General features: G+C 34.2%; 1 protein-coding gene across 5 annotated transcripts in view; it reads left to right on the top strand.

The window, feature by feature from the left end:
- The window catches only part of SBF2 (SET binding factor 2), a 474987-nt gene that overhangs the window by 246204 nt on the left and 202664 nt on the right, over positions 1-26119 (top strand). For 4 of the 5 annotated variants that reach the window (XM_042906592.1, XM_042906591.1, XM_042906590.1 and 1 more), the window contains exons 7-12: positions 17890-18022; positions 19287-19395; positions 21528-21641; positions 23538-23615; positions 24736-24849; positions 25309-25437. In XM_042906592.1, the coding sequence (XP_042762526.1) occupies positions 17890-18022; positions 19287-19395; positions 21528-21641; positions 23538-23615; positions 24736-24849; positions 25309-25437 (677 nt within the window). The remainder of the gene's footprint in view (positions 1-17889; positions 18023-19286; positions 19396-21527; positions 21642-23537; positions 23616-24735; positions 24850-25308; positions 25438-26119) is intronic. The other variant, XM_042906593.1, reaches the window with a different exon arrangement.

Genomic DNA, 26119 nt, shown 5'->3' with positions numbered 1-26119 from the left:
TTATTCATGTAACATTATTACTTGTTTTTTGTCTTCTTAATTATAATGGGAAGAAGTTAAGTAGTCATTTTCTTTCTCAATATATGTAGTTAAAAAGAATAGTTGGAGAATTTGAACACACAAGAGTTTAGACCATTACTGTGAATGGCATATTGTGCTCTATATATGGAAAAGGAGGAAATAGGAAATTTAATGTTTTATTAGATCTATGACTAATCATTTTTTGACAGTTTGAATATCAACTCCTTTCCATGGGGATTTGAAACAAATTAAATCTTCTCACTGATCTGTTCTGGAGCAGTTTTTTGAAGGAACTACTTACCATGTGTACTCTATTCCAGAGGCCTTAGGATCTCTTGGGAAAACCTTTCAAATTTAATTTTTTGTAATAAATAGCACAAAGAATAAAGTCCCTATAATGCTTACCTGCAGGAGTATTTGTTTTTAATTTTTTTAATGTTTATTTACTTTTGAGAGAGGGAGACAAAGTGCGAGCAGGGGAGGGGCAGAGAGGGAGAAAGAGAATCTGAAGCAGGTTACAGGCTCTGAGCTGTCAGCACAGAGCCCATCAGGGGGCTTGAACTCACAAACTGCGAGATCATGACCAGAACTGAAGTTGGATGCTTAACTGACTGAGCCACCCAGGTGCCCCAGGAGTATTTTTTTTTAATTAAATATTTACAAAGTCAGTAACATATGCCAGGTTCTGTGCTAGTCACAAGTGATATAAAGATGAAAAAAGCCATAGCCCTTACCTAGATATACTTTTAACCTAATGGAGAAACATACATATTTTAAAAACTGTATTACAGTATAATTAATGCAATAATAGGAATACCAAGAACTAAGAGAGATACCAAGAGAGATACCTTACTAGCTAGACAAGAGGATGAAGGACATTCCAGGTAGAAGGAAGAACATAAGCAATGGTATAGAGCCATAAAATGTCTTCATGAAATAGTAAGAGGTTTGATGAAGTTTGAGTATAGGGTTGTAGGAAATAGACTCTAATCAGGAACTTGATTGCTTTTGTTTTGAAAGTTAAAGATTAAATTTATGCTAGTTTTGTAAAGGAAGCCATTTTTAGATTACCAAAGACTGATAGTCAGTGATCTATGGAGTGCTTGTTGACTAGTGTACTACCCTTGCTGGAATTACACATAAATAAAGCATGTGGTGGCTACATGATATAATTTGAGGACAGTTCAGAAGAATCTTGGTTCAAAACTGTCTTCTCCATTTTCCTTTTATGGTGTTTAAATGCTATATTAAATAGTAATCTCTATCTTTGTATTTAGTTACCCTTTAATGAGTGTAAATGTTTTGAGGCAAGATAGCCACTAAGAGTTATCCTTCATTGTCATGAAGTTCTCTTGTCTAAAATTTCATTTTACTCTTTTAGCACTCAGAGATTTAATATTCTTTGGCTACTCCAGCATTTAAGTATGCAACTTACAAATGATGGCAGGATAAATAACCCTCTCTTTTGTGCTCTGTAGCACTTTGTACATATCTATATTCTGTTACTTTTAATTATTTACTTACCATCTTCACTGAACTGTGAACCCCTGTTTCAGCCTGCCTCAAATTTCTTTATCCATCCCTAGAGTTTGCAATTTCTTATATATCTCAGCAGCTTGATAAAGGCTTAATAGTGGAGGAAAGAAGGAAAAAGGAGAAGAAAGGAAGAAGTTTTAATTAAAAGTTATTTCTGCCAAGGCAATTCCTTCCTGCTTGATCCTTGCTTTATTTAGTTAGCAATTACTCAATATATTATCCTTCCCCTTTGTTTGTTATTCTATTCCCAAGACACCTTTTGCTTCCTGCTTCTTAAATTTAGACATTAAAAAGATTTTAAAACTTGGTCTATCAGAACAGGCACAGACTGGGAATCTGGGCCATTTGGGATTGGAGTAATCTGACGTGATTACCCCAGTCTCAGAATCAATTATAGGGTTATAAAGAAAAGAAATGTGCTGTACCTTTTTACAGTTTTGGTTGAAATGGTCATTTATGGATTGTTACTTGGGATATTCACAGTTTTAGAATTGAATTATTTGTGGTCATATGTATTTATTAATTCACTTCTTATATTTAAAGATTACCACATTGCTAAGCTCTATTTATAAGCCTGTAAAGTATATTTAATTCATGTCACACTTAAGAGAGTAATCCTATGTTCATAACCACTAAAAATATACCCATGTCCCATGTATGGTTGCCCAATTCAGTTACATTTTTAAACCATTTTTTACATAGAAGATTTTCATTTCTAACATATTTGGAAATAATGTACTATTTGTAATGTATTAAACATTGCCTCTCAGTGATAGTTATAAACTAACATATATAAACCTATATAAAACTTTAGTTAATTTGTGAAGGTAGCAGTTTTGTTTTTCTTTACTGCTATATTCCCAGTGCCTGGAACATGGTAGATTCTTGACAAATATTGATCAAATAAATGAGAAATATCCTTTTCCTTGACTTTTATTAAGTCAGGATCATTATTATATTGTCTTCTCCATTGTGGATTTATGTAAAAGAACTGTAATAAATTGTTTAAGGTGTCCTGAAATATATTCTGCCTTAAACCACAACCTTCAGTTCCTCAATATGCCATTTGAAAGCTGAGACATAGTGTTCTACCTACGCAACATATTATTATTCAGAGAAGGGGACAATTTCTGGAGAAAATTTTTTGGTGTTTTCTTCAAAACAGGAAACAAATAGATTTGTTAATGTTTGATGCTATGAATTCTAGAACTTCAACCCCTAAAGAAAAGTTAAGAACAGGAAGTAATTTTTCAGAATGTTTTACTATTTGAATAATCAACAGGATGTATGTGAACCATTGTACTGAAGTCAGTAGTAATTATCACTAGAATATTTGTTTGTCTTCTCTACTGTTATTGTGCAGCTTTAGATGGACATTAACTACTAAAGACGAGGAATCAATTCAAGACTATGTAGCAAACTGGTTATGACTTGTAGTTCAAAGAAATTTGAATTTCTAAATAATTACACAGCTATAAACACAGCAACAAACATTGCTAGTTAGGATTAAAAACAATTTCTTAAAATATTTGAGATTGTTAATTATCTGAATTTAAGAAAGCATGTGATATTCAAGAATACAAAAAAAAAATTTTAATGTTTTATTTCTTGAGAGAGAGAGAATGAGAAAGCGCATGAGCTGGGGAGGGCAGAGAGAGTAATTAATCCGAAGCAGGCTCCATGCTGAGAGGAGTAAGCCCGATGCATGGCTCAAACCCACCAACTGGGAGATCATGACCTAGGTCATAGTTGGCCGCTTGACCAGCTGAGCCACTCAGATGCCCCAAGAATACAAAATTTAAGTAATACTTCAGTTAGGGATGGGTAAATTATTTGTACATATACACAATATTATTTTCTGGATAGTGGAAAACTTCCCCTTTAAGTACTAGAATATTGTCCCTAACTCATTTCTAATGTAAATCCTAATATAAATCTTGTGTTAGTAAGTATAGTGTAATATTTCCTCCTTGGTATCATAAACTGGTTGTTTTTACTGATATAAGTGGTTAAAGTCCCTTAAAAACTGAATACCTGCTTTCTCCACGATTTATCTAGTACTAAATGATGCTGACTATGAATTTTATTTTCTGGTGGATGATCAGAACGGATTCTTTTTGTGGGAGATGGGGGGAACATTGCAGAGAGTTCAGATAGGAGTGGAGAGGCAAAAGTTCTTCCCCAGAGTCTTTAGGAAAGAAAGCCGGATTCCTTCTCATGGTATTCAGATTCTTTTTGAACATGCCCTTGACAGAACTACTTATAGGTCTTACTGCCTTTTCCTCCTCAGCCCTGTTTATTTGCACATGGTTTTCTGTCAGCTTTGAAAGCCTTGTTTCTCCTGTCTCCCTAACTAACTTCTGCTTATTCTTCAAAATCCAGCTCAAGGATCGGTTCCTTTGGTGGGCCCAGTATAAATCACAGAGATCTGTGAAAGATGAAAGAGGGAGATAAAAGAGCCAGTGTTAGAGTGGTACATTCTGACATCACATAAATGAGAAACGCTTGTCTGGCTTTTGTCAGCTTTAAAGATGGAAGGGGGCCATGAGCCAAGGAATGTGGGCATTTGCTAGAAACTGAAAAACCCCAAAATAGGACTTCTGAACATTAAGACTTGCTGAACTTCATAGTAATATGTTTGTGTTTTTTAAGCAAATGCATACTTTAATCATAATTCTAAATTACTTATTTTTGCATTTATATAAATGTTTCCATAAACCAAGAAAAACTGAGCTAATAAGTATTATACATTTAATGGTTAATATGCTTCAAAGAGTTTTTCTTGAAAAGTGAACAGGAGTTGGTTGAAATTGTTCCCACAGATATAAAGTATCTGTTAGTATTTTTATTCATAACAAATTCAGATCTAAGCTTTCTGAAAAGCTGTAGTACCTAATACCATAAGAAGGATGACTAAGTACTTGACAGCCCCCCTCTTAAGCACTGGCTTAACATAAAGAAATTATTTTAAGAAACAGCCTCCCCTGCACTATCCTCACCCCTGTTTTATTTACAGTACAGAGACTAATATTTTTGCAAAGCATTCATTTAATCATGAAATGTAGACAGATGCAATGGTATCAAGGAAAAGAGCGTTTAGTACCTTTTCACTTTATTAAAGGTTTTGACAATGAGAGCCTTATAAAATGTCATGAAATTCAGTTTGCTATACAATAAACATCTGTTAAGTAGGAGACATATGCCATATTATAAAACCATTTTAATGATTAAAATAATTCTGAATTCTTACTATAAAAATATTTGGCTAAAATATGAAACATCTTTGTAATAAAACTGACAATGTGCTTAAGTAAGATTTCAGAAATGTCTCCTGAAAAAAATGGGAATGTTTCCTTTTGCCAGATAAACTCTGAAAAGTTTAGGTGCCATAAACAAGACAAAACTAGTAAGGAATATCCTGTTACTAGAAAAGAACAGCATGTAATGTGGACTTCCTCCATGTCAAAGTGACAACCACTTAATGACAGTGACTTATTATACATAAAAAAATAGAATATAAAAGATAATATGTGTTGTTCTAAGCCATTAAGTTTGTGGTAATTTGTTACAGCAACCATTGAAAACTGATACGACCACAGAGTTTTTTTAACAAAAATTTTTGTTTGTATTTATGTGTGTTTGTATGTATGTTTATTTTTGAGAGAGAGGAGAGCATGAGCAGGGAAGGTGTAGAGAGAGGGAGACACAGAATCCAAAGCAGGCTCTAGGCTCTGAGATGTCAGCACAGAGCCCATTGCAGGGCTTGAACTCACAAACTGTGAGATCATGACCTGAACCAAAGTTGGACACGTGACCAACTGAGCCACCCAGGCACTCCGATTTTTTGTTTTTAAATACTTTGACTCAGAACAGTTGCAGTAAACTGGTGCAGAAAAGCCTCATGTATACATCATTCATATTTCCCCCAAATAATATTTTATGTAATTATAGTACATTATAACAACCAGGAAATTGATTTGGGCACAATACTATTAATTCAGGGAAGGAGTGACACTTCTCTGAGTAGACTTTTTATATAGGTTCCACTTTTGGAAGTATATGTAGGTCTTACATATTCAGAACATAATACTACATCAGTCATGATGGAAGAAACAACAAAAAATATATTAAAATTGAAAGCGTACGGAAACAAACTCCATTGTCTTTCAAATGAAGAACCTAGCCACACTGAAAAGAAAAACTAATTAAAGTAACTTGCATACGCAGTATTTGATTAACTTCAGTTTTGGACAGGTTTGAGGAGAGAATTACATACAAATCATGAGCTCCTTTTTATTTTTTTTTTTATTTTTTTTTTTTATTTTTTAATATATGAAATTTACTGTCAAATTGGTTTCCATACAACACCCAGTGCTCATCCCAAAAGGTGCCCTCCTCAATACCTATCACCCACCCTGCCCTCCCTCCCACCCCCCATCAACCCTCAGTTTGTTCTCAGTTTTTAACAGTCTCTAATGCTTTGCATGAGCTCCTTTTTAGTTGGTGTGGTGTTTTGAGTTAGAATGGCTGAGGAAATTTTGCAACTACTTTATATGTAATATAAGATTTAGCAAATGGATAAATATGTGTATGTTATTACTCTCCAGGGTTCTCACTGGTGGAAGGCACACACAAATATGTGTTGGAGTCAGTGGGGAGACCCTGTAGGAATGGATTGGAATTAAAAGTAATGGTGTGGGCCCAGGATTTCTCGTGTATATGTGTCTGTCTATATGCATGTATATATGTTTATATATTTGTGCATATATATGTGTGTACATGGATATATTTCTTATGTTTGTCTACTGAAGTGACTCAGGAACAAAAACTCCCAGTAAAAATGATCTAACATTACCCTAATACTCAGAATCTTGGTCCTTCTTTTTTTTTTAATGTTCCTGTTTAAATTCCAGTTAGTTAACATACAGTGTAATATTAATTTCAGATGTACAGTATAGTGATTCAACTCTTCTATACAATACCCGGTGCTCATCACAAGTACACTCCTTAATCCCCATCACATATTTCACCCAGCTCTCTACCCACTTGCCCTCTGGTAACCACCAGTTTGTTCTCTGTAGTTAAGAGTGTTTCTTGGTTTGCTTCCCTCTATCTTTTTTTCCCTTTGTGCATTTGTTCGTAAATTCTACATATGAATGAAATTATATCTTTCTGTCCTTCTCTGACTTATTTCATTTAGCATAATACTCTCTAGCTCCATCCATGTTGTTGCAAACAGCAAGATTTCATTATTTTTTATGACTGAGTAATATTCGTGTGTGTATGTGTGTGTGTGTGTGTGTGTGTGTGATATGCACACCACATCTTCTTTATCCATTTATCAGTGTATATTTGGGCTTTCCCCATAATTGGGCTATTATAGATAATGCTACTATCAACATCAGGGTGCATATATCCCTTGAATTAGTATTTTTGTATCCTTTGGGTAAATACCTAGTAATATAATTGCTGATAGTTCTATTTTTAACTTTTTAAGGAACCTCCATACTGTTTTTCCAGAGTTACTGCACCAGTTTGCACCCTAGTGCAAGAGGGTTCCCGTTTCTCCACATCCTTGCCAACACCTGTTGTTTCTTATGTTAATTTTAGCCATTCTGACTGGTGTGGGGTGATACCTCATTGTAGTTTTGATTTGTGTTTTCCTGATGATGAGTGATGTTGAGCATCTTTTCATGTGTCTGTTGGCCATCTGGATGTCTTCTTTCAAAAAATATCTGTGTGTCTTCTTTTTTTTTAACCTTATTTTTTAAAATTTACATCCAAATTAGTTAGCATATAGTGAAACAATGATTTCAGGAGTAGATTCCTTAATGCCCTTTACCCATTGAGCCTATCCCCTCCCCAAAACCCCTCCAGTAACCCTCAGTTTGTTCTCCATATTTATGAGTCTCTTCTGTTTTGTCCCCCTTACTGTTTTTATGTTATTTTTGTTTCCCTTCCCTTATGTTCATCTGTTTTGTCTCTTAAAGTCCTCATATGACTGGGGCGCCTGGGTGGCTCAGTCGGTTGGGCGTCTGACTTCAGCTCAGGTCACGATCTCGCGGTCCGTGAGTTCGAGCCCCGCATCAGGCTCTGGACTGATGGCTCAGAGCCTGGAGCCTGCTTCCGATTCTGTGTCTCCCTCTCTCTCTGCCCCTCCCCCGTTCATGCTCTGTCTCTCTCTGTCTCAAAAATAAATAAAACGTTAAAAAAAAAATTTAAAAAAAAAAGTCCTCATATGACTGAAGTCATATGATTTTTGTCTTTCTCTGACTGACTAATTTCACTTATCTATGCGTGTCTTCTGCCCATGTTTTAGGTGAATTATTAATTTTTGAGTGTTGAGTTTTGTAAGTTCTTTATATATTTTAGATACTAACCTTTTATCAAATATATCATTTCCAAATATCATCCCCCATTCTGCAGGTTGCCTATTACTTTTGTTGCTTGTTTACTTTGCTGTGCAGAAGCTTTTTATTTTGATGAAGTCCCTATAGTTTATTTTTGCTTTTTTGTTTCCATTGCTTCAGGAGATATATCTAGTAAGAAGTTGCTCCAGCTGGATGTCAAAGAGTTTACTGCCTCTGTTCTCCTCTAGGATTTTTATGGTTTCAAGTCTCACATTTAGGTCTCTAATCCATTTTGAATTTACTTTTGTGTATGGTGTAATTAAGTGGTCCAATCTCATTCTGTTGCATACTATGGTTCAGTTTTCCCAACACCATTTTTTGAAGAGACTGGCTTTCTCTTGGATAATTGGATATTCTTTCCTGCTTTGTCGAAGATTACTTGATCATACAGTTCTGACTTCACTTCTGGGTTTTCTGTTCTGTTCAATTGATCTATGTGTCTATTTTTGTGCCAGTACCATACTCTTTTGATTACTACAGCTTTGTAATATAACCTGAAGTCTGGAATTGTGATGCCTCCAGCTTTGCTTTTCTTCTTCAAGGTTGCTTTGGCTATTCGAGGTCTTTTGTCGTTCCATACATATTTTAGGACTGCTCTGTGGAAAATGGTGTGAAAAATTCCCATTTTGATAGGGATTGCATTAAATGTATAAATTCCTTTGGGCAGTATAAACATTTTGACAATATTTGATCTTCCAACCCATGAGCAGCATGGTATGTTTTTCCATTTCTTTGTGTCACCTGCAGTTTCTTTCATCAGTGTTTTATAGTTTTCAGAATACAGCTCTTTCAATGCTTTGGTTAAGTTTATTCCTAGCTATCCTATTGGTTTTGGTGCAATTGTAAATGAGATTGATTCCTTAATTTCTCTGCTGCTTTACTGGTGTATAGAAATGCAACAGATTTCTGTATGCTGATTTTGTATCCTGGGACTTTACTGAATTTGTGTTTCAGTTCTAGCAGATTTTTTTTTAATGTTTATTTACTTTTGAGAGAAAGAGAGAGACAGAGGTGTGAGCCAGGGAAGGACAGAGAGGGAGACACAGACTCTGAAGCTGGCTCCAGGCTCTGAGCTGTCAGCACAGCTGACATCTCTTCATCTCTTGTTACAGCCTTTAATTTAAAGTCTAGTTTTTCTGATTTAAGTATGGCTACTCCAGCTTTCTTTTGACCTACAATAGCATGATAGATAGTTCTCCATCCCCTCACTTTGAATCTGAAGGTGTCCTCAGGTCTCAAATGAGTCTCTGGTAGACAGCAAATAGATGGGTCTTGTTTTTTTATCCATTTTGATACCCTATGTCTTTTGGTTGGTGTATTTAGTCCATTTACATTCAGTGTTATTTTGAAAGATATGGGTAGAGTCATTGTGATATCTGTAGGTTTCATGCTTGTAGTGGTGTCTCTGGTATTTTGTGGTCTTTGCAACATTTCACTCAGAGTCCCCCATTAGGATGTCTTGTAGGGCTGGTTTAGTGGTGATGAATTCCTTCAGTTTTTGTTTGGGAAAACCTTTATCTCTCCTTCTATTCTGAATGACAGACTTGCTGGGTAAAGGATTTTTGGCTGCATATTTTTTTCTGTTCGTCACATTGAAGATTTCCTGCCATTCCTTTCTGGCCTGCCAAGTTTCAATAGATAGGTCTGCTACTACCCTTATGTGTCTACCTTTGTGTGTTAAGACCGTTTATCCCTACCTGCTTTCAGAATTCTCTCTTTATCCTTGTATTTTGCCAGTTTGACTATGATAAATCGTGCAGAAGCACAATTCAAGTTACGTCTGAAGGGAGTTCTCTCTGCCTCTTGGATTTCAATGCCTGTTTCCTTCCCCAGATCGGGGAATTTCTCAGCTATGATTTGTTCAAGTATGCCTTCAGCCCCTTTCTCTCTTCCTCTGAATTCCTATGATATGGATATTGTTCTGTTTGATTGCATCACTTAGTTCCCTAATCCTCCCCTTGTACTCATGGATTTTTTAATCTCTCTTTTTCTCAGCTTCCTCTTTTTCCATAATTTTATCTTCTAATTCACCTATTCTCCCCTCTGCCTCTTCAGTCCATGCTGTGTCTGCCTCCATTTTATTTTGCACCTCATTTATAGCATTTTTTAATTCATCATGACTATTTCTTAGTCCCTTGATTTCTGTAGCAATAGATTCTCTGCTGTCCTCTATGCTTTTTTCAAGCCCAGCAATTAATTTTATGACTATTATTCTAAATTCTTGTTCAGTTATATTGCTTAAATCGGTTTTGATCAATTCGTTAGTTGTCGCTACTTCCTGGAATTTCTTTTGAGGAAAATTCTTCCGTTTCATCACTTTGGCAAGTTTTCTGTCCCTTATGCGTTTTAAAAGCTTGTGTGCTCTGCACCTGTGAGCACTGTTATATTCAAGGAGGGTCATACACTGTCTAGAGCCTGGCCCTCAGGAGGTGTTTTTTTGGGGATTGTTACTTGCTCTCTGTTGTGACTTTGGTTATTTTATTACCTTACTCACAATAATATTTTGTACCCTCCACCAGGTGTGCTTTGATTTGTTCCTTGGAGTAGCCCTGTAAAGGAAAACAGACAAACAGGAGACAAAAATATGCAAACACACAAACAAATAACACAAACAAATAAACAAAAACAAAAACCTAAAGACTAAAAACAAAAAAACCCAAATTATTTCCTTGTTTATGTTTTGTTTAGATGATCTATCCATTGATGTAAGTGGGTGTTAAAGTCCCCTACTATTATTGTATTATTATCAGAATTCAGAATAGAAGGAGCAATAAAAAGTTTCCCAAACAAAAACTAACAGTTTGTAACCACTAAACCAGCCCTGCAAAAAAATATGAAAGAGGACTCTTTAAGGGCAAAGTAGAGACCACAAGTGACAAAGGTAAGGAATGATTAGCAAAAATCTCCAGAAAGAATGACAAAATCAGTAAAATAATAATTTAAAAAAGGCTATATATATATGTGTGTGTGTGTGTGTGTGTGTGTGTGTGTGTGTGTGTGTATGTGTGTATTGCTTTGAATGTAAATGGATTAAATGCTCCAGCCAAAAGACATAGGGTGACAGAATGGGTAAAACAATAAGATTTATCTATATGCTACCTACAAGCGACTCTTTGTAGACCTAAAGACACTTGCAGATTGAAAGTGAGGGGGTGTAGAATCATTTATCACACAAATGGATGTCAAGAAAAAAAAAGCCAAAGTAGCAATACTTATAGCAAACAAAATACTTTAAAACAAAGACTTTTCATAAAAGACAAAGAAGGGTATTATATAATCATAAAGGGGACAATCCAACAAGAAGATATAACAATTGTAAATATTAATGCATCCAGCATGGGGGCACCCAAGTATATAACACAATTAATAGCAAACATGAAGGAACTAATTCAGGATCTTGGTCTTTAATACCATACCTCACAAAACAGTGCCAGGACTTCTTAGAGAAATTGCTGACCTTAGGGCAGGGACAAGGTAGTTCTAATATGAGCCTGGATTGTTTTGTTAAGCCAGAAAGTAAGAAAAAACTAGGAAAAAAAAAGTGGGTTCATGTCACAGGGCACAAGAACTAGGTTAAAGTCATGCCCACTGTCTAAATCTAGGACTTGTTTAGCACAAAAAATAGTTAAGTTAGTAATGACTTTATAGAATATTGGGATTAAAAATAGGAATTCATGAGTTCATACTGATAGGGGATACACAAATAAGCGTGTTAGGGAGGGATAAATGAGGAGTCTACTAATTGCAGAATGTTGAGTGCTAACTGGTGGATGTGGAAGAAGTGCTGGATTTGGAAAATCATTTTATAATCATCATAGCAAAGTCTGATTTTTGCAGTAATTATCAGTAGATGTGAAATCTAGGCAGAAATTTGGGGCATCTGGGTGGCTCAGTTGGATAAGTGTCCCATTTCGGCTCAGGTCGTGATCTCCCAGTTCATGAGTTTCAGCCCTGCATTGGCTTCTCTGCTGTCAGCACAGAGCCCACTTCAGATCCTCTGTCTCCCTCCCTTTCTGCCCCTCCCCTGCTGTGTCTCTCAATCTAAAAACTAAATAAACATTTTAAAAAATAATAAAAAATAAATCCAGGCAGAAATTTTGGTGAGGAGCAAGATACTTGCATGGCCTAAAGTGTCAGACCACAGATTGCTTGTTAGTTGCAAGGAAAAATGTGAAATATCCATTAGAAAAATTGGACAACATTAAGTAAAAATTTAGGTAAGCAAAACTGACATCACCAAGGACCACATGTCTGCTTATAGCAGTATAAAGAGATGAGCAAATCTCTTCCCCAAAGAACCAGTATGAAACTAGACAATAATTGTTGAATACAACTATTTCAGAGCTCTAAAACTTGACTAGAAGCAAACAAATTTAGAAGCAGTTATTCATGCTTGTATTTTGGGTAAGAACAGTAAAAATCTGCAGCATTCTTAGCTGAAGTTGCTACCATCTCCCTCACGTTTCAGCTCTGTCAGTAAGAATGATAGTTTCTTCCAGGGCAGAGCTGGCCATATAACCAGCAGCTTTGCTGCCAAATAGGACGGAAAGCTTAAATCCACATCATTGTCAGTAACAGTAGTATTGAACCCAGTAGGAAATGAAAGGCAAAAAAACCCCTCTAATTCTGCTTGTCTAAGTTACAATCCTATTTGGGACTAGTGGCACACCTGCCAGAAATTTAACAGAGAAATCCTGAAAATAAGTCATAGAAGGCCTACCTGGAGACTCTGGACCAAGAAGGCAACAGAGGAGGCTCCTAAATTCATTCCTTTCACAGATACATCAAATGCACAGCTACACACAGAGCAATTCTCTCTGAGAGAAATCCAGAAACCGGTTGAGTAACTCCTATACATTGGGCCCTTGACAAATACACACATTGAAATGGGTGGGAAAGATTAAGATACATTTTTGCCATAAACAGCACTCCTTGCAGAATGCTATATATCGGAGAGAGAAATCTCAACTCCCAACTACAACTTGAAGAGTGAGGAGTTTGGATCACACATCTCGTACCCCAACTTTTAAGGCTCCTGCCCAAGGGATGGGTCTTCCAAATTCCTAACTCTGTAAGTCAGCAGAGCTTTTGTTCATGAGTCTCACAGGACTATAGTAAACACACAGGCAGTTTTTAATGGAGTTCTGGGCACTCACAGCGACTATCCCTCCAGAACTCATTGCAGAGGGAGCTGGCAAAAATGCCCATCTCCCACTGTTTCTCCCAGCTACTTTACCGGTACCTGTCTGAAGGTTCAGCTTCTAATTAGCACATTTTCAGGTGCCCGCTGCTGTCTTTACCAGAGCCCAAAACAAAAAGACTCACTTCAGCATTTAGGACACACATTGACTGAAGATGAAAGTATCTAAAAATATATTCCATGCAAATAGAAATAAAAGTAAAGCATGGGTAGCTATACTGATATATTAGACATAATAGACTTTAAGCCAAAAACTGTAATAAGAGATAAAGAGGTCATTGTATAATGACAAAGTGGTCAACTCATCAAGTGGATATAACAATTATGTTTATGTATGCAACATTGGAGTGTCTGAATATATAAAGCAAATGTTAGCAGATTTGAAGGGAAAAATAGACAACAAAACAATAATAGTAAAGGACTTCAGTACTCCACATTCAACAATGGGTTTATAAGCAAACAAAATCAATTAAGAAAAATAAGACCGAGATGACACGTTAGACCAGATGGACCTCATAGGTGTATACAGAACCTTTCATCCAACAACAGAACACACATTCTTCTCAAGTGCACATGGATCATTCTCCAGGATAGATCATGTGTTTGGTCACAAAACAAGTCTTAATAAATTTAAGAAGATCAAAATCATGTAAAGCATACTTTCCAACCAACCATAATGGTATAAAACTTAGAAATTAATAAGAAAATTTGAAAATTCAAAGATATATAGAGATTAAACAATGTGCTCCTTAACAACCAATGGGTCAATGAAGAAGTCAAAAAGGAAATCAAAAACATCATAAGACAAATGAAAGTGGAAATACAACATACTAAAATTTATGGGATGCAGCAAAAACATATCTAAGATGTAAGTTTATAGCAATAAATACCTACATTAAGAAAAAGCAAATATCTCAAATATATGCAGGCTAACTTTACATTCCAAAGAACTAGAAAAAGAGCAAACTAAGCCTAAAGTTAGAAAGAAATAACAAAGATCAGAGCAGAATTAAATGAAATAGAGTTAAAAAGGCAATAAAAAAGGCCAATGATACTAAGATCTGGTTTGTTTGATTTTTTTTGAAAAGAAAAACAAAATGACAAATCTTTAACAAGACTAAGAAAAAAAGAGAGAAGCTGCAAATAAAATCAGGTATGAAAGAAAAGACATTACAGTTGATACCACAGAAATGCTAAGGACCATAAGAGAGTACTATGAATAATTACATGCCAACAGTTAGATAACCTGGAAGAACACATAAATTCCTAGAAACATACAACCTACCAAGACTGAATCATAAAGAAATAGAAAATCTGAACAAATAATTACTAGTAAGAAGAGTGAAGCTGTAATCAAAAACATCCCAGAAAGAAAACTTCAGGACCACCTGGCTTCACTACTGAATTCTACCAAACATTTAAAGAAAAATAAATACCTATTCATTTCAAATTCTTCCAAAAAAAGTAGAAGCAGAGGAAACATTTCCAAGCCCATTTTATGAGGCCACAATCACCCTGATATCAAAGCCAGATGTAGACATGGAAGGAAGGAAGGAAGGAAAGAAGGAAGGGAGGGAGGGAGAGAGGAAGAAAAGGAAAGAGAGAAGGAAAGAGAAAGAAAGAAAGAGGAAGAAAGAAAGAAAAAGGGAGAGGAGGAGAGAAAGGAAAAGAGAAAGAAGGAAGGAAAGAAGGAAGCAAAGAAAGACAGAGGGAAGGAAGTAAAGAGAAAAAGAGAAATGAAGGAAGGAAGGAAACTACAAGCCAAATCTCAATGAATATAGAGGCAAAAATGCTCAACAAATATTAGTAAATCAAATTTAACAACATGTTAAGAGGATCATATACTGTGGTCAAAGGGGACTTATTCCTGGAATGCAGTAATGTTTCAACATAAGCAAATCAATAAATTGTTCTCTTTAAAATGGTTATTTTATGGTGTGAATTCTACCTCAGTAAAAAAAAAAAAAAACAACTTGTTAATATTGTGATAATGTTCCATATTGAATGAGACTAAAGAAACGCAACAACTAATTGGAATATCTGATTCCAGATCAAATTATGAGTGTAGAGAAAACAGTTCTAAAGAACATTATTGGGGGCAAAGCAGTATTGAGAAAGAACAAAACTGGAGGTATCACACTTTCTGATTTCAAACTATACTACAAAGCTATAGCAATCAAAATAGTATGGTATTGACACAGAAACATGTAGATCAATGTAATAGACTCGAGTCCAGAAATAAACGCATGCTTATATGGTCAGTTAATCTACAAAAAAGGAGGCAAGAATATACAATGGGGAAAAGACAGTCTTTTCAATAAATTATATTGGTAAAACTGGACAACTGCATGCCAAAAAAATGAAACTGAACCACTTTCTTATACCACATACAAAGAGAAAGCTCAAATAGTTTAAAGACTTAAACATAAAACTAGAAACCATAAAATTCCTAGAAGAAAAATTAGGCAGTAAGTTCTTTGAAATTGGTCTTAGCTGTATTTTTGGATTTGTTTCCTCCAGCAAGGGCAACATATTTTTTGGCAACATTTTTTCACATTTATATACTTCCTATGTAATTTTTCTCCATCTGAGACTTGTCCTCATTTTTTGTTATTTTTTGACAGAAATTTTCAATTTAAAATTATTGAATTTATCAATCGTTTAATTTATGACGTGTATTTTACACTTTCCCTATCTGAATTTATAAAGATATTCTCTGATATCTTCTAATGAAAGTTTTAACATCTTTTTATAGTGACTCCTGTCACCATTCAGAGAGCTTGTCAGTTCAGTGAAACATTTTTGAGTGCCTGCTATATAGTCAGTTCTTGGCAGGAGGGGTATAGCAATGTATAAGGCCCAGTATTATCTTTGAGGGACTCGCATTTTAATGAAGGGGCAAAAAGAGCGTGAACAGGGGCGCCGGGGTGGCTCAGTGGGTTAAGCGTCCAACGTCAGCTCAGGTTATGATCTCATGGTTTGTGAGCTTGAGCCCTCACAGAGCCTGCTTCAGATCCTCTATCTCCCTTTCTCTATGCCCCTCCCCTGTGTACTCTCTCTCTCTCTCTTTCTCTCAAGAATAAATAAACATAAAAAAAAGAACATGAATATAAGAAGCAGAGATATCAAACTGAAAGAAGTGTTCTGAGAGCTAGGTTAGTTTAATATTGATCACACAAGGGTGGGAGGCAGCAGCTGGGTTGGAAATCTGGAAGTAAGACCATAAAGACAATTTGGCATGGAGCTCAGACCTAGTCTGGTACGTCAGGTGTCTTCAAACAGTTTTAGCATCGGAATCCTAACTTCAAAGGAAATTAATGGTAACAACTATAATAATTACAATAATAATTGCAACAATAATCATAATTTCAGCTAATATATCTATATATATTATTTACCATGGTGCCATGCTGAGAACTCTATGTATTATCTCATTTCTTCTTCATAGCAACCCTATAAGATAGGTTTTGAAATTATCCTCATTTTACCAACTGAGGTTCACAGAGATTAATATATAAAACTGAAGCAAAGCTTCTCTTAATAAATTGCTTCTGTGGAACAGAGTATACTTGAAAATCACTACCCAAAAGGATGGGAAGATACCAAAGAGATTGAGGCATGAAAGTGACATAATCAGATTTGTATTTTATGTCCATCATGCTGGAGAATAGATCTGAAATGAATAAGGACTGGATTAGAGAAACTAGTTATGAAACTTTTACATTAGTCAAAATGAGATATAATTAAAAATGGAACTATAAGTTCAGGTGTATCATATGGGATAAGCTGGGAGTGATAAAAGAGGATAATGGGCAGTTAATAATGGGCTAAGAAGATATATGCATGCCTCATGTGAAGGGACAAGCTGTAGTAAAGGGAGATAGAGGAAGTATTTTACCTTAGAAAACTAATGGTAACTCTTGATTTAGTGGGTCCATGTAATTAAGGTTCAACTGATAATTTAAGGATGATTTGCTAATAAAAAAGAAAATAAGAAATGATGTAGTTTTTTAACTTCAATTTGGTATGTTTGAAGCTGTATTTTCTAGCATTGTCACTAGAAAAAATAGGGCTTATAAATTCTGGGGACTTATAAGGGGATAAAAGAAGGTCCATTTCTATTAATCATTTAGAAATGGTAAAAAAGGTAGAACAAATAAAAAGTATTGAATAAGATATTATATGTATATATAGAAATAATTGCAGTAAATATAAGTCAATTAAATGATCTCTTTAAAAGACACAAGTTGTCAGAATGGATTTTTTTTTAATGCCAACTATATTTACAAGAAGTAGAGAAAGGTTGAAATGAAGAGATGGAAAAAGACATACCAGGAAAATTTCAACAACAAAGCTGGTGTGGTTATATTAACATCAGACAAATTGACTTTAAAGGGGAAAAAAGTTATTTAACATTGCCAGAATCTAAAACAGGGATTTAAGTACAGTCCTTGGAGATGAAGTTGAAAAGAAGGTAATAGTGTATTTCCAAACAACTGATATGTTCACTGAGTGTTACACTGATTTGAAGAATAAAGACAAAATGAAAGTTTGGGAAAACAAATACCCATAGATTGTATGGAGTTTATAGTTTAACCAAATAGTTTTCTTTAGAGCTTTAAAAAATATTGGCTTTTTCATTCCATGTCATTCTTAGTCTGTTTGTTGGCATCACATATAAAATTAAATGCATTTGGTAAGCATTTGCTCTTGTGTTTTCAGGAATTCAAAATGTCCTCAGCCTCTTCTGTGCAGTTCTCACAGAAAATAAGGTTCTCTTCCATTCTGCAAGTTTCCAGAGACTTAGTGATGCTTGCAGAGCCCTGGAATCTTTAATGTTTCCTCTTAAATATAGGTGAGGTTTTCTACTTGGTACTTTAATTTATTCCTGAATTCTGCATTACTTATTGATGATTAGTTGAAATGTCATAGCACAATCAATAGTTTTGAACCACAAGGGCATATTTTACAAAGTTACACTGTACACATGATTCTGATGGAAATCTAACCTAGAATTTGGAAAATGGAAAGTTGTTCATTACTGAGTGTTGATTAATTTAGTGGAAAAAATAACTTGCATAGTATTGTCAGCAACATTTAATTCTCTCTAAATACAATTGGTGATAAAAGTCTTAAGTTAGTTCTGGTTATTTGATATTAAAGACTTATTAATTTTTAGGAGTTATAATGGTATTATGTATATTTAAAAAGATACCTTACCTTTTTTTAGATATCTACTAAAGTATTTATGTATAAATGATATGATGTCTGGGAGTTGCTTCAAATAATACAGTAGGGGAGAGAATGAAAATGGGTAGAAACATACATGTAACCATGCATTGGTAATTGTCAAATCTGGATTGGATACATGGGGTTTCATTGTCCTTTTTTCCTCTTTATTTTCTGGGGGACATGTTAAAACTTTCCATAGTAAAAAGTAAAAACCAAAACAATCTAAACAGTGATGCTTGATAGTGTTATGAATAAAATATTTTATTCTAATATACTCTTTATCAATTTGATACTCATAACACTTAGGATCTTAAGTCATACAAACTAGAAAAAAATTTAGACTGCCTCCATATTTTATTTAAAAAAATTTTCTTTCTTTCTTTTTTTTTTTATTATGTGCCTTTCTTAACCTCTAGATAAGAGAGCATTCTATGCCTTAATTTTTGCACTTTGCCATTCTGATTGAATTCAAACATCAAATACAAAAAATGGAATTTGAATGATTGTTTTGTTTAGACAAATCATCATCATTATTGAGGGGGAGAGCCCATAAGGGAGTCACTGTTACCTCCTGATGTCAGATTTTTATGTAAGGAAAAATGTTTTCAAGCAAGATGAATAAACCTAAAAAGACTGCTTACCTCAGAGGGATAAGGGATAAGGAAGCTGTCCTGGGTTCTGTTTACTTTATATCTTGTTATACCTGATCATCTCTTTTACATGAAAATTTTTTTAAATCTTTCTTTTTAAAAATTTAATGTTAATAACCATGAGAATATTAATGATAATGTAGGTAATCTAAAACTCATACTGCATAAAGATAAAAGAAAAAACGTTCATATTACAGAAAAACAAATATATCTCACATATTCTTTTATTATTTCCAGTTATCCTTATATTCCCATTCTCCCGGCTCAGCTACTAGAAGTTCTAAGTTCCCCAACACCTTTCATTATTGGAGTACATTCTATCTTTAAAACTGATATCCATGAACTTGTAAGTATTCATCTTTAAATTGCCAGTTAATGAGACTAAAAGCTTATCATATTTATTTGAATCCTATAACATTTCACCTGATTACTATTTTCAGATCTCTTACATTCCCAATAGAAAAGATTGGCTGGAAGAAAAAGCATCACTGAAAAATATAAATATTAGTTTTTTTTCATAGCAAGTATGGAAGATCTACAAAATGAATTTATTCATATTTAAAATGCCCCTTTTTTGGCATACTAATTTTATCTTCTGTATTCTTCATCCTATATATGAGAAAGGGAGATAAAATAATCCATTAATTAGTATTTTACTTATACTTTGTCATGAGTGCTTTAATATATTCATATTTTGAAATGAGGTCTGGGTTAATGCTGAATGGCTAGTAGCTAAAAAGCAAAAAGTATTTGCAAAAGAGTGAAGGCTTTTAGTGGAATACAAGTTGTGTATGAGCTCCACCAAATTATTCTATTCTTAATGCCATATGAAAAGAAATAGCAAAGAAGAAAAGGAATACTGTATATTTAAGCCAGTGCTGGAATATTGTGTTTACTTCTTTGTACTGAACTTATTTAAGAGGGATTATAAGAAAATAATGTGCTTCGGAGAGGAACATCCAGGATTGTCAGAGTATAGAAACCATATCCTATGAGACCCTTAAATTTTCTCAGGTAATATCCTGGTTCTGTTTGATAGCTAAATATAAATATTTAAATGGCTGTTGTAGGAAGGTTCACTTTTTGTAGCTCTAAAAGGCTGAAGTAGAATCAATGGGTATAGTGGATATAAAAAGAAATTTCTCCTTAGTATAAAAGTTTTCAACTATGAGAGCTGACCAATGATGAAAAATGGGGTGCCTTACGTGAGGAATGTATGCTCAAGCACAGTAAGTGGAGTGCAAAGAACAAATTCCATGACACTTCAGGGAGTTTAAGAAAAATATCTTTACTGAAAGGTTGGGCTATATGATATCTATGATCCATAGCTTCTTAAGATTTTGTAATCCTACTTTTGTTTTAGTTTTAAATGCCAACAAAGATGCAAACTCTGTTGGTACTTACATATAGTTACAATTGTAGTCAAAGTATAGGTGTCATTAAAACTGACAAAGTACTAGTCAACACTGTAATTATAAACGGGACCCTCATTCATATATTAATTACTTTTCCTTTCTTTATATGTTGGTATCTAGTTCCTATTTTGCTGTGATATCAGCATATGAAAATATGTGTAAATCAATAAACATAATCAGTAAAACCTACTTAGTACTAACTAGAAGCATACTGATCTGGTTGAGGTCATTTTTTCCCACTAAATATAAACAGTTTCTGGAGGTAGGACAAGCCAAGTATTTCCAAAAATAAATTTATTAACTTTTAATGTATAAATTAGGATGAATTTTAAGCCTCTTGTCAGCATAAGAACTTCAACAGTATTGGCTGGTTTCTCTATTACATTTTTATGTAAGTTATTTTAAAATAGACTGTTGTAAAATGTAAAAATCAGTTTCTTTCTGAAGCACCCAAATGGTACCATTTTGGTGTATACCAATTGTTTTGTTTGTTAACTCTTGTAATGAGTACTGTATTATTTAGGATATGGCTAAACTACTATACCAAAGCATCCAAAATACAGTGGTTAAAACAAAATGGAATTTTACTTAACACTTATGCAGCAGTCCCTAGTGGTATTCCATTATGCCAGACCAGCTTATTCCATGAACTCATTCACATTCTAAGCTTCTTTCCCTCTTGTTTGTACACCAAAAATCCCCTCAGCATTGTCATAATCTGAATATTCAAGGTTGGGTTGTTAACCAGTTCATAGTTTCAGCCATAGGAAGGAAAAGAAGAGCATAGGAGAGCCTTACACCCCCTCTTTTGAATGCCTGAAGTGTACACATCACTTCTCACATTCCATCATCAGAAACTTAGTCACATGCCACACCTAATTTCAAAGGAAGCTAAGAAATACATGGTAGCTGGGAAGTCATGAACCCAACATTCTGTTCCTATGGACAACGAAGAGTCTCTTCTACACCTGGTTCTTCTTATTTTGAATTAATGAAGGCCAAATTAATTTCCTTAACAACAAATACATTTTATTAATTATTGACTAATTTTTATCTCCTTTAGCTAGATGTAATCATAGCAGATTTGGATGGAGGCACTATTAAAATTCCTGAATGTATTCATCTCTCTTCCCTCCCGGAACCACTTCTACATCAGACTCAAGCAGCTCTTTCTTTGGTATGACATTTTTAACAGTAATTTTCTTTTGATGTAAATGTAAACTCAGATCATTGGAATTAGATATCATTAGCAGTGTAATTACTTTAAAAAGAGTTGTGTGTTCTTAAAACATGAATATATCCTCAGAATATTTAGAATAGAATTCTTTACTGGATATTTTTTGAAGAATATACTTTAAATCCTGACTATTTATTTGTTTTACATTTACTGTTTCACTCGGCATATTTATTTAGTAGTTAGTATATACTGAATACTGTGTTAGGTATTGGAAACACACCAACACACCTGTGAAAATAAGACCAGACTCTGCCTCAGAATCCCTGATTTCCCTAATGCCCCTAATTGGAAGATAGCACTTCTTCTTTTTCCTTCAGCCTCCTTATTGACATCCCATTCCTTTGATAGATGTGCTACTTGCAAAACAATGTGATATTGTCCTGCCAATATTTTCAAGTTACTACAGAAAAATGTAACTTATTGATAGATTAAATATCCAGCATTCTTTGGAATCAAGTTTTAATAAGTCTTGTAGCTTTGGTGTTTCTCACCGACACATTTATGTTTTTGTAATTATTTTACTTTAGTTGATTTTGTTTTCAACTTTTTTAAAGTAAACTCCATGCTGCACAGGGGGCCTGAACCAATGATCCTGAGCTCAAGAGTCGTGTGCTCTACGGATTAAACTAGCCAGGCACCCCTTAGTTGATTTTTAAAAGCATGGCATTTTATTTTACCAACAAAATTTTAGGTGCCAATTTACTCGTCATCAGAAAATTGTAACTTAGAAATTCTTCATTACTTTCAAGCCATTACTAGAACTAAGGCCTTCATATTCTTGAATAATATTCCAATCTGAGCTGTTTAAAATAAAATTTCCCTTAAATAGGAACTCAGAAGTCTAGGATTACCAGGAAGTATTTTATTCTTAGAATGTTTTCAAATTTGTATTACTCCTTATATTGTTAAGTGGTATGTGTGAGATGTGAACATTTAGAGAAGACTGACATTTCCTAGTGTAATCTAGAATACAAGATGTGATAGAGTAATAAGAGTACTAGTGCAAGACTCTGGAGACTTAGAGTCCAGTCTGCATCTTACCACTTGATACTATTGAGCAAATCACGTTCCGTCTCTAGGCCTGTTTCCTGGTCTGTCTCTGCAGGAGAATGTTGTATGCACAGGATGCCTAAATGACTGTTTACCAAAGTCAAGGATGGATATGATTTGGGATCATATGTGGCAACCTTTGTTATTTTAATAGTTATGTATTTATGATAATGTGTATTAAAAATAGCATATAAAACCTATGTTTTCATAGATGATATCATCCAATAAAATACTAGATTTCAATAGGTGAGTTGATTTAAAGACAATTGAAAGAAAAGTACTAAGTACATTGGTGGTATATGTATATGGATAGAGCAGATGATGAGAAGGTAGTATTTGAGTGATTGAAAAGAAGTTTAATGTTTCTAGAAATCATAATTAAGTTTCTAAATCTTATATATGATTACTTAATAATAATATTAATAGTTATTCAGGGATGAAGTACCAAAATGAACAAATATTAACATTTTAGTTCTTAAGTCAATGGCTCCTGATAGAAATTCTGCTGCACACTGATATACCTTAACCTGCAACACCTGTGCCACCAAATTTGATCAGTGAGTAAAACTTGTTTTTGATAAAGCTGTGTATACCTGTTTTTGTGGTTGTCAAGCACAGTGGTGGATTGGGTGGTACACTGTAGTACCATAGATAAGACATGAGAACACAGTGTACTGTCAAGCTAGAACCAAAAAAATCACATTTGATTAACTGAGTGGGAGCTTTGACACACAAGAATATGAGCTTCATTTGGATTTTGTATATAATCAAATTTCTTTGCTTTAGATTCTACACCCAGATTTGGAAGTAGCAGATCATGCTTTTCCCCCTCCACGAACAGCTTTATCCCATTCAAAAATGCTGGTAAGAAATTTAATATTTAAATTTGATCCTTTTAAACAGAGCTGTACTTTTATTTGTATGGCTGTTAAAGAAGCTGAATATAGTGAGAGTCAGATGGACAGCCTTGTAAAAAGTGTACTGAATTAGAACTGTCACTGACTGATCTTGTGACTTGCTCTCTGAGGAGCCACAGGGTGGCACATTGACCTGGAAGGAGTAGAGTTGAGACTGTTGCCCTGAGGAGGCAAGAGTAAGTGTGGGATAAAAAATCAGAACATAGGTTATGACTTGGAAAACTATGCCAAGTATCAAATCCAAAGGGTCAGGCAAAGATAAAAGGGGGAAGCTTATATAAAATGGATACACATATTGTTGACAATGAGAGAATCAAGTTTGAAGAGTGAGTGGATGAAAATAGTTTCGATTAGAAGCCATGGAAAAGTTAGTATATAATACAGTGTCCTTTTAAATTTTGCCCATTGCATTTCTTAGAGTTGAGCTTTATGGCCAAGAAGAAGCCTTATAGAACTAGACACCTTTGATAAGTTACTTAAGCATTCTTTAGCATTTCCTCATCCATTAAATAAAGGGTTGACCAAATAAATCTGTAAGTTTCATTATAGTTCTAAAACTATGATTTTATTAAAACCTGAATTATCAAAACATATTTTTAAGTCATACCTTATTAATATAGGAATAGATTTTTATAAATTGGATAGACTTTGGAAGAATTTCATAAGCTTTTAAAATATAGTCTTTTGAGATTATTTTCTTTTATATTTGTGACTGTAATTCTTTTGATGGATGTAAAAATCAAATGACTTGGGAAATATGTCCTTCTCTAACATGGTGAAAGGGTTGGACTTTGTGACTTTTTTCCAAGAGGAAAATTGGATACACTAGGAGGCAAGCTTTGTTTGGTTCACTTGTAAAAAGAACTATTTAATAGCCTACTCTGTTCAACAATGGAATGGGCTAGGTGCCCACCACTCAGGGCTGCCACAAATAAGACTTATGTGTAGGAAGCACAGACAGATTTATTAAATAACCTCTCAGATTCTTTTCAACTTTTTGTCTTTGTGATTTTGCATTTTTTTAAAGAAAGTTCAGTTACCTAACTTGTTTCTTCTTATATTTTCAGGATAAAGAAGTACGTGCAGTTTTTCTTAGATTATTTGCACAACTTTTCCAAGGATATAGATCATGCCTACAACTTATAAGAATTCATGCAGAACCGGTAATACATTTTCACAAGGTAAGATGATACAGTACCAAAATGCTGTATCTGTCTGAAATGTAGCCTCTCATTTAATGAAACAACTTGGTTGTCTTTTTCTAGCCTTGTATTTTGACCTTAGTTTGTTAAACAAAGGTCATTCTTCAATCTCTGCTTTGTGTGATTTTATGGTAATTTTTAATAACGCTATGGAACTGACATGTGTGTCTTTAGAGTTTGTTAATTTTAAATTGGTTTTTCTTTTAAAATTGAGTGTTAATTTTTTGTTTCTCCTCCTGCTTTATAGACAGACCCATTTTTATTTTTTCCAATACATGTAGTATTTCTAGTATCAAAAGCCCTTTTTGAGAGAATGTATCTTATAACACATTTATACATAAAGATACTTATTCAGGTGTTGATCTTTCTATTTTTGTTTTGACAATTCATCTATTACTAAGTGATAAGATAGTCATTTCAATTTTTCTTTCTTTACAGACAGCTTTCTTGGGGCAGCGTGGTTTGGTTGAGAATGATTTCCTCACTAAAGTGCTCAATGGAATGGCATTTGCAGGTTTTGTTTCAGAAAGAGGTCCACCCTATAGATCCTGTGATCTCTTTGATGAGGTATAGTTCTTATCAAATGAATGCATATTTACAGACAAAATTGGACCAGTAGTTAAAAGTGGACAAGTGTTTTAATCAAAATCCTAAATATATTATAAATTAAATACCAAATAATCCAAATGTTATTTATTATTATGCTTATTAAATCTTGGTGTTTATAATGTGGACTGGAGAATTAGAAAAATATAGGATGTTACAGAAGTACATAAACATCTTGAACACATGAATGTAAATAGTTCATTAAAGTATTTTTGAAAAAGTAACAGTGGTTATATAAATAGAACTCTTATTTTATAAGTTTGTGTATTTATTTTGAGAGAGAAATTAAAAACACAAGCGGGGGAAGGGCAGATGGCTTGAGCCTGGATCAAGAGTCAGATGCTTAAATGACTGAGCCACCCCGGCACCCCAAAAACTTATTTTTAAAGGCAATAATACAGTGATTCCTTTATCAGTTTCATAGAGATAAAAGTCTAAGTTTAATACATAGATATGTGATTTCAAACTACAGTTACATTTAGTCTATTAGTGTCATAGAACTATAGCTTGGCTTAATGGCATTCTTATTAATCAATAATCAACATTTGTCTGTCTCCTGTAGGAGATCTTAAATGTATGGAAGACAGATTTTGTCTCTGTCTTCAAGGAATTGGCCTTGTAAAGGGAAAACTAAGACAAATGT

The sequence above is a fragment of the Panthera leo genome, chromosome D1, assembly GCF_018350215.1.
Source record: "Panthera leo isolate Ple1 chromosome D1, P.leo_Ple1_pat1.1, whole genome shotgun sequence".
NCBI lineage: Eukaryota > Metazoa > Chordata > Mammalia > Carnivora > Felidae > Panthera > Panthera leo.
Note: the sequence above shows the minus strand (reverse complement) of the source record. Positions and strands in the feature narration are given on the sequence as shown.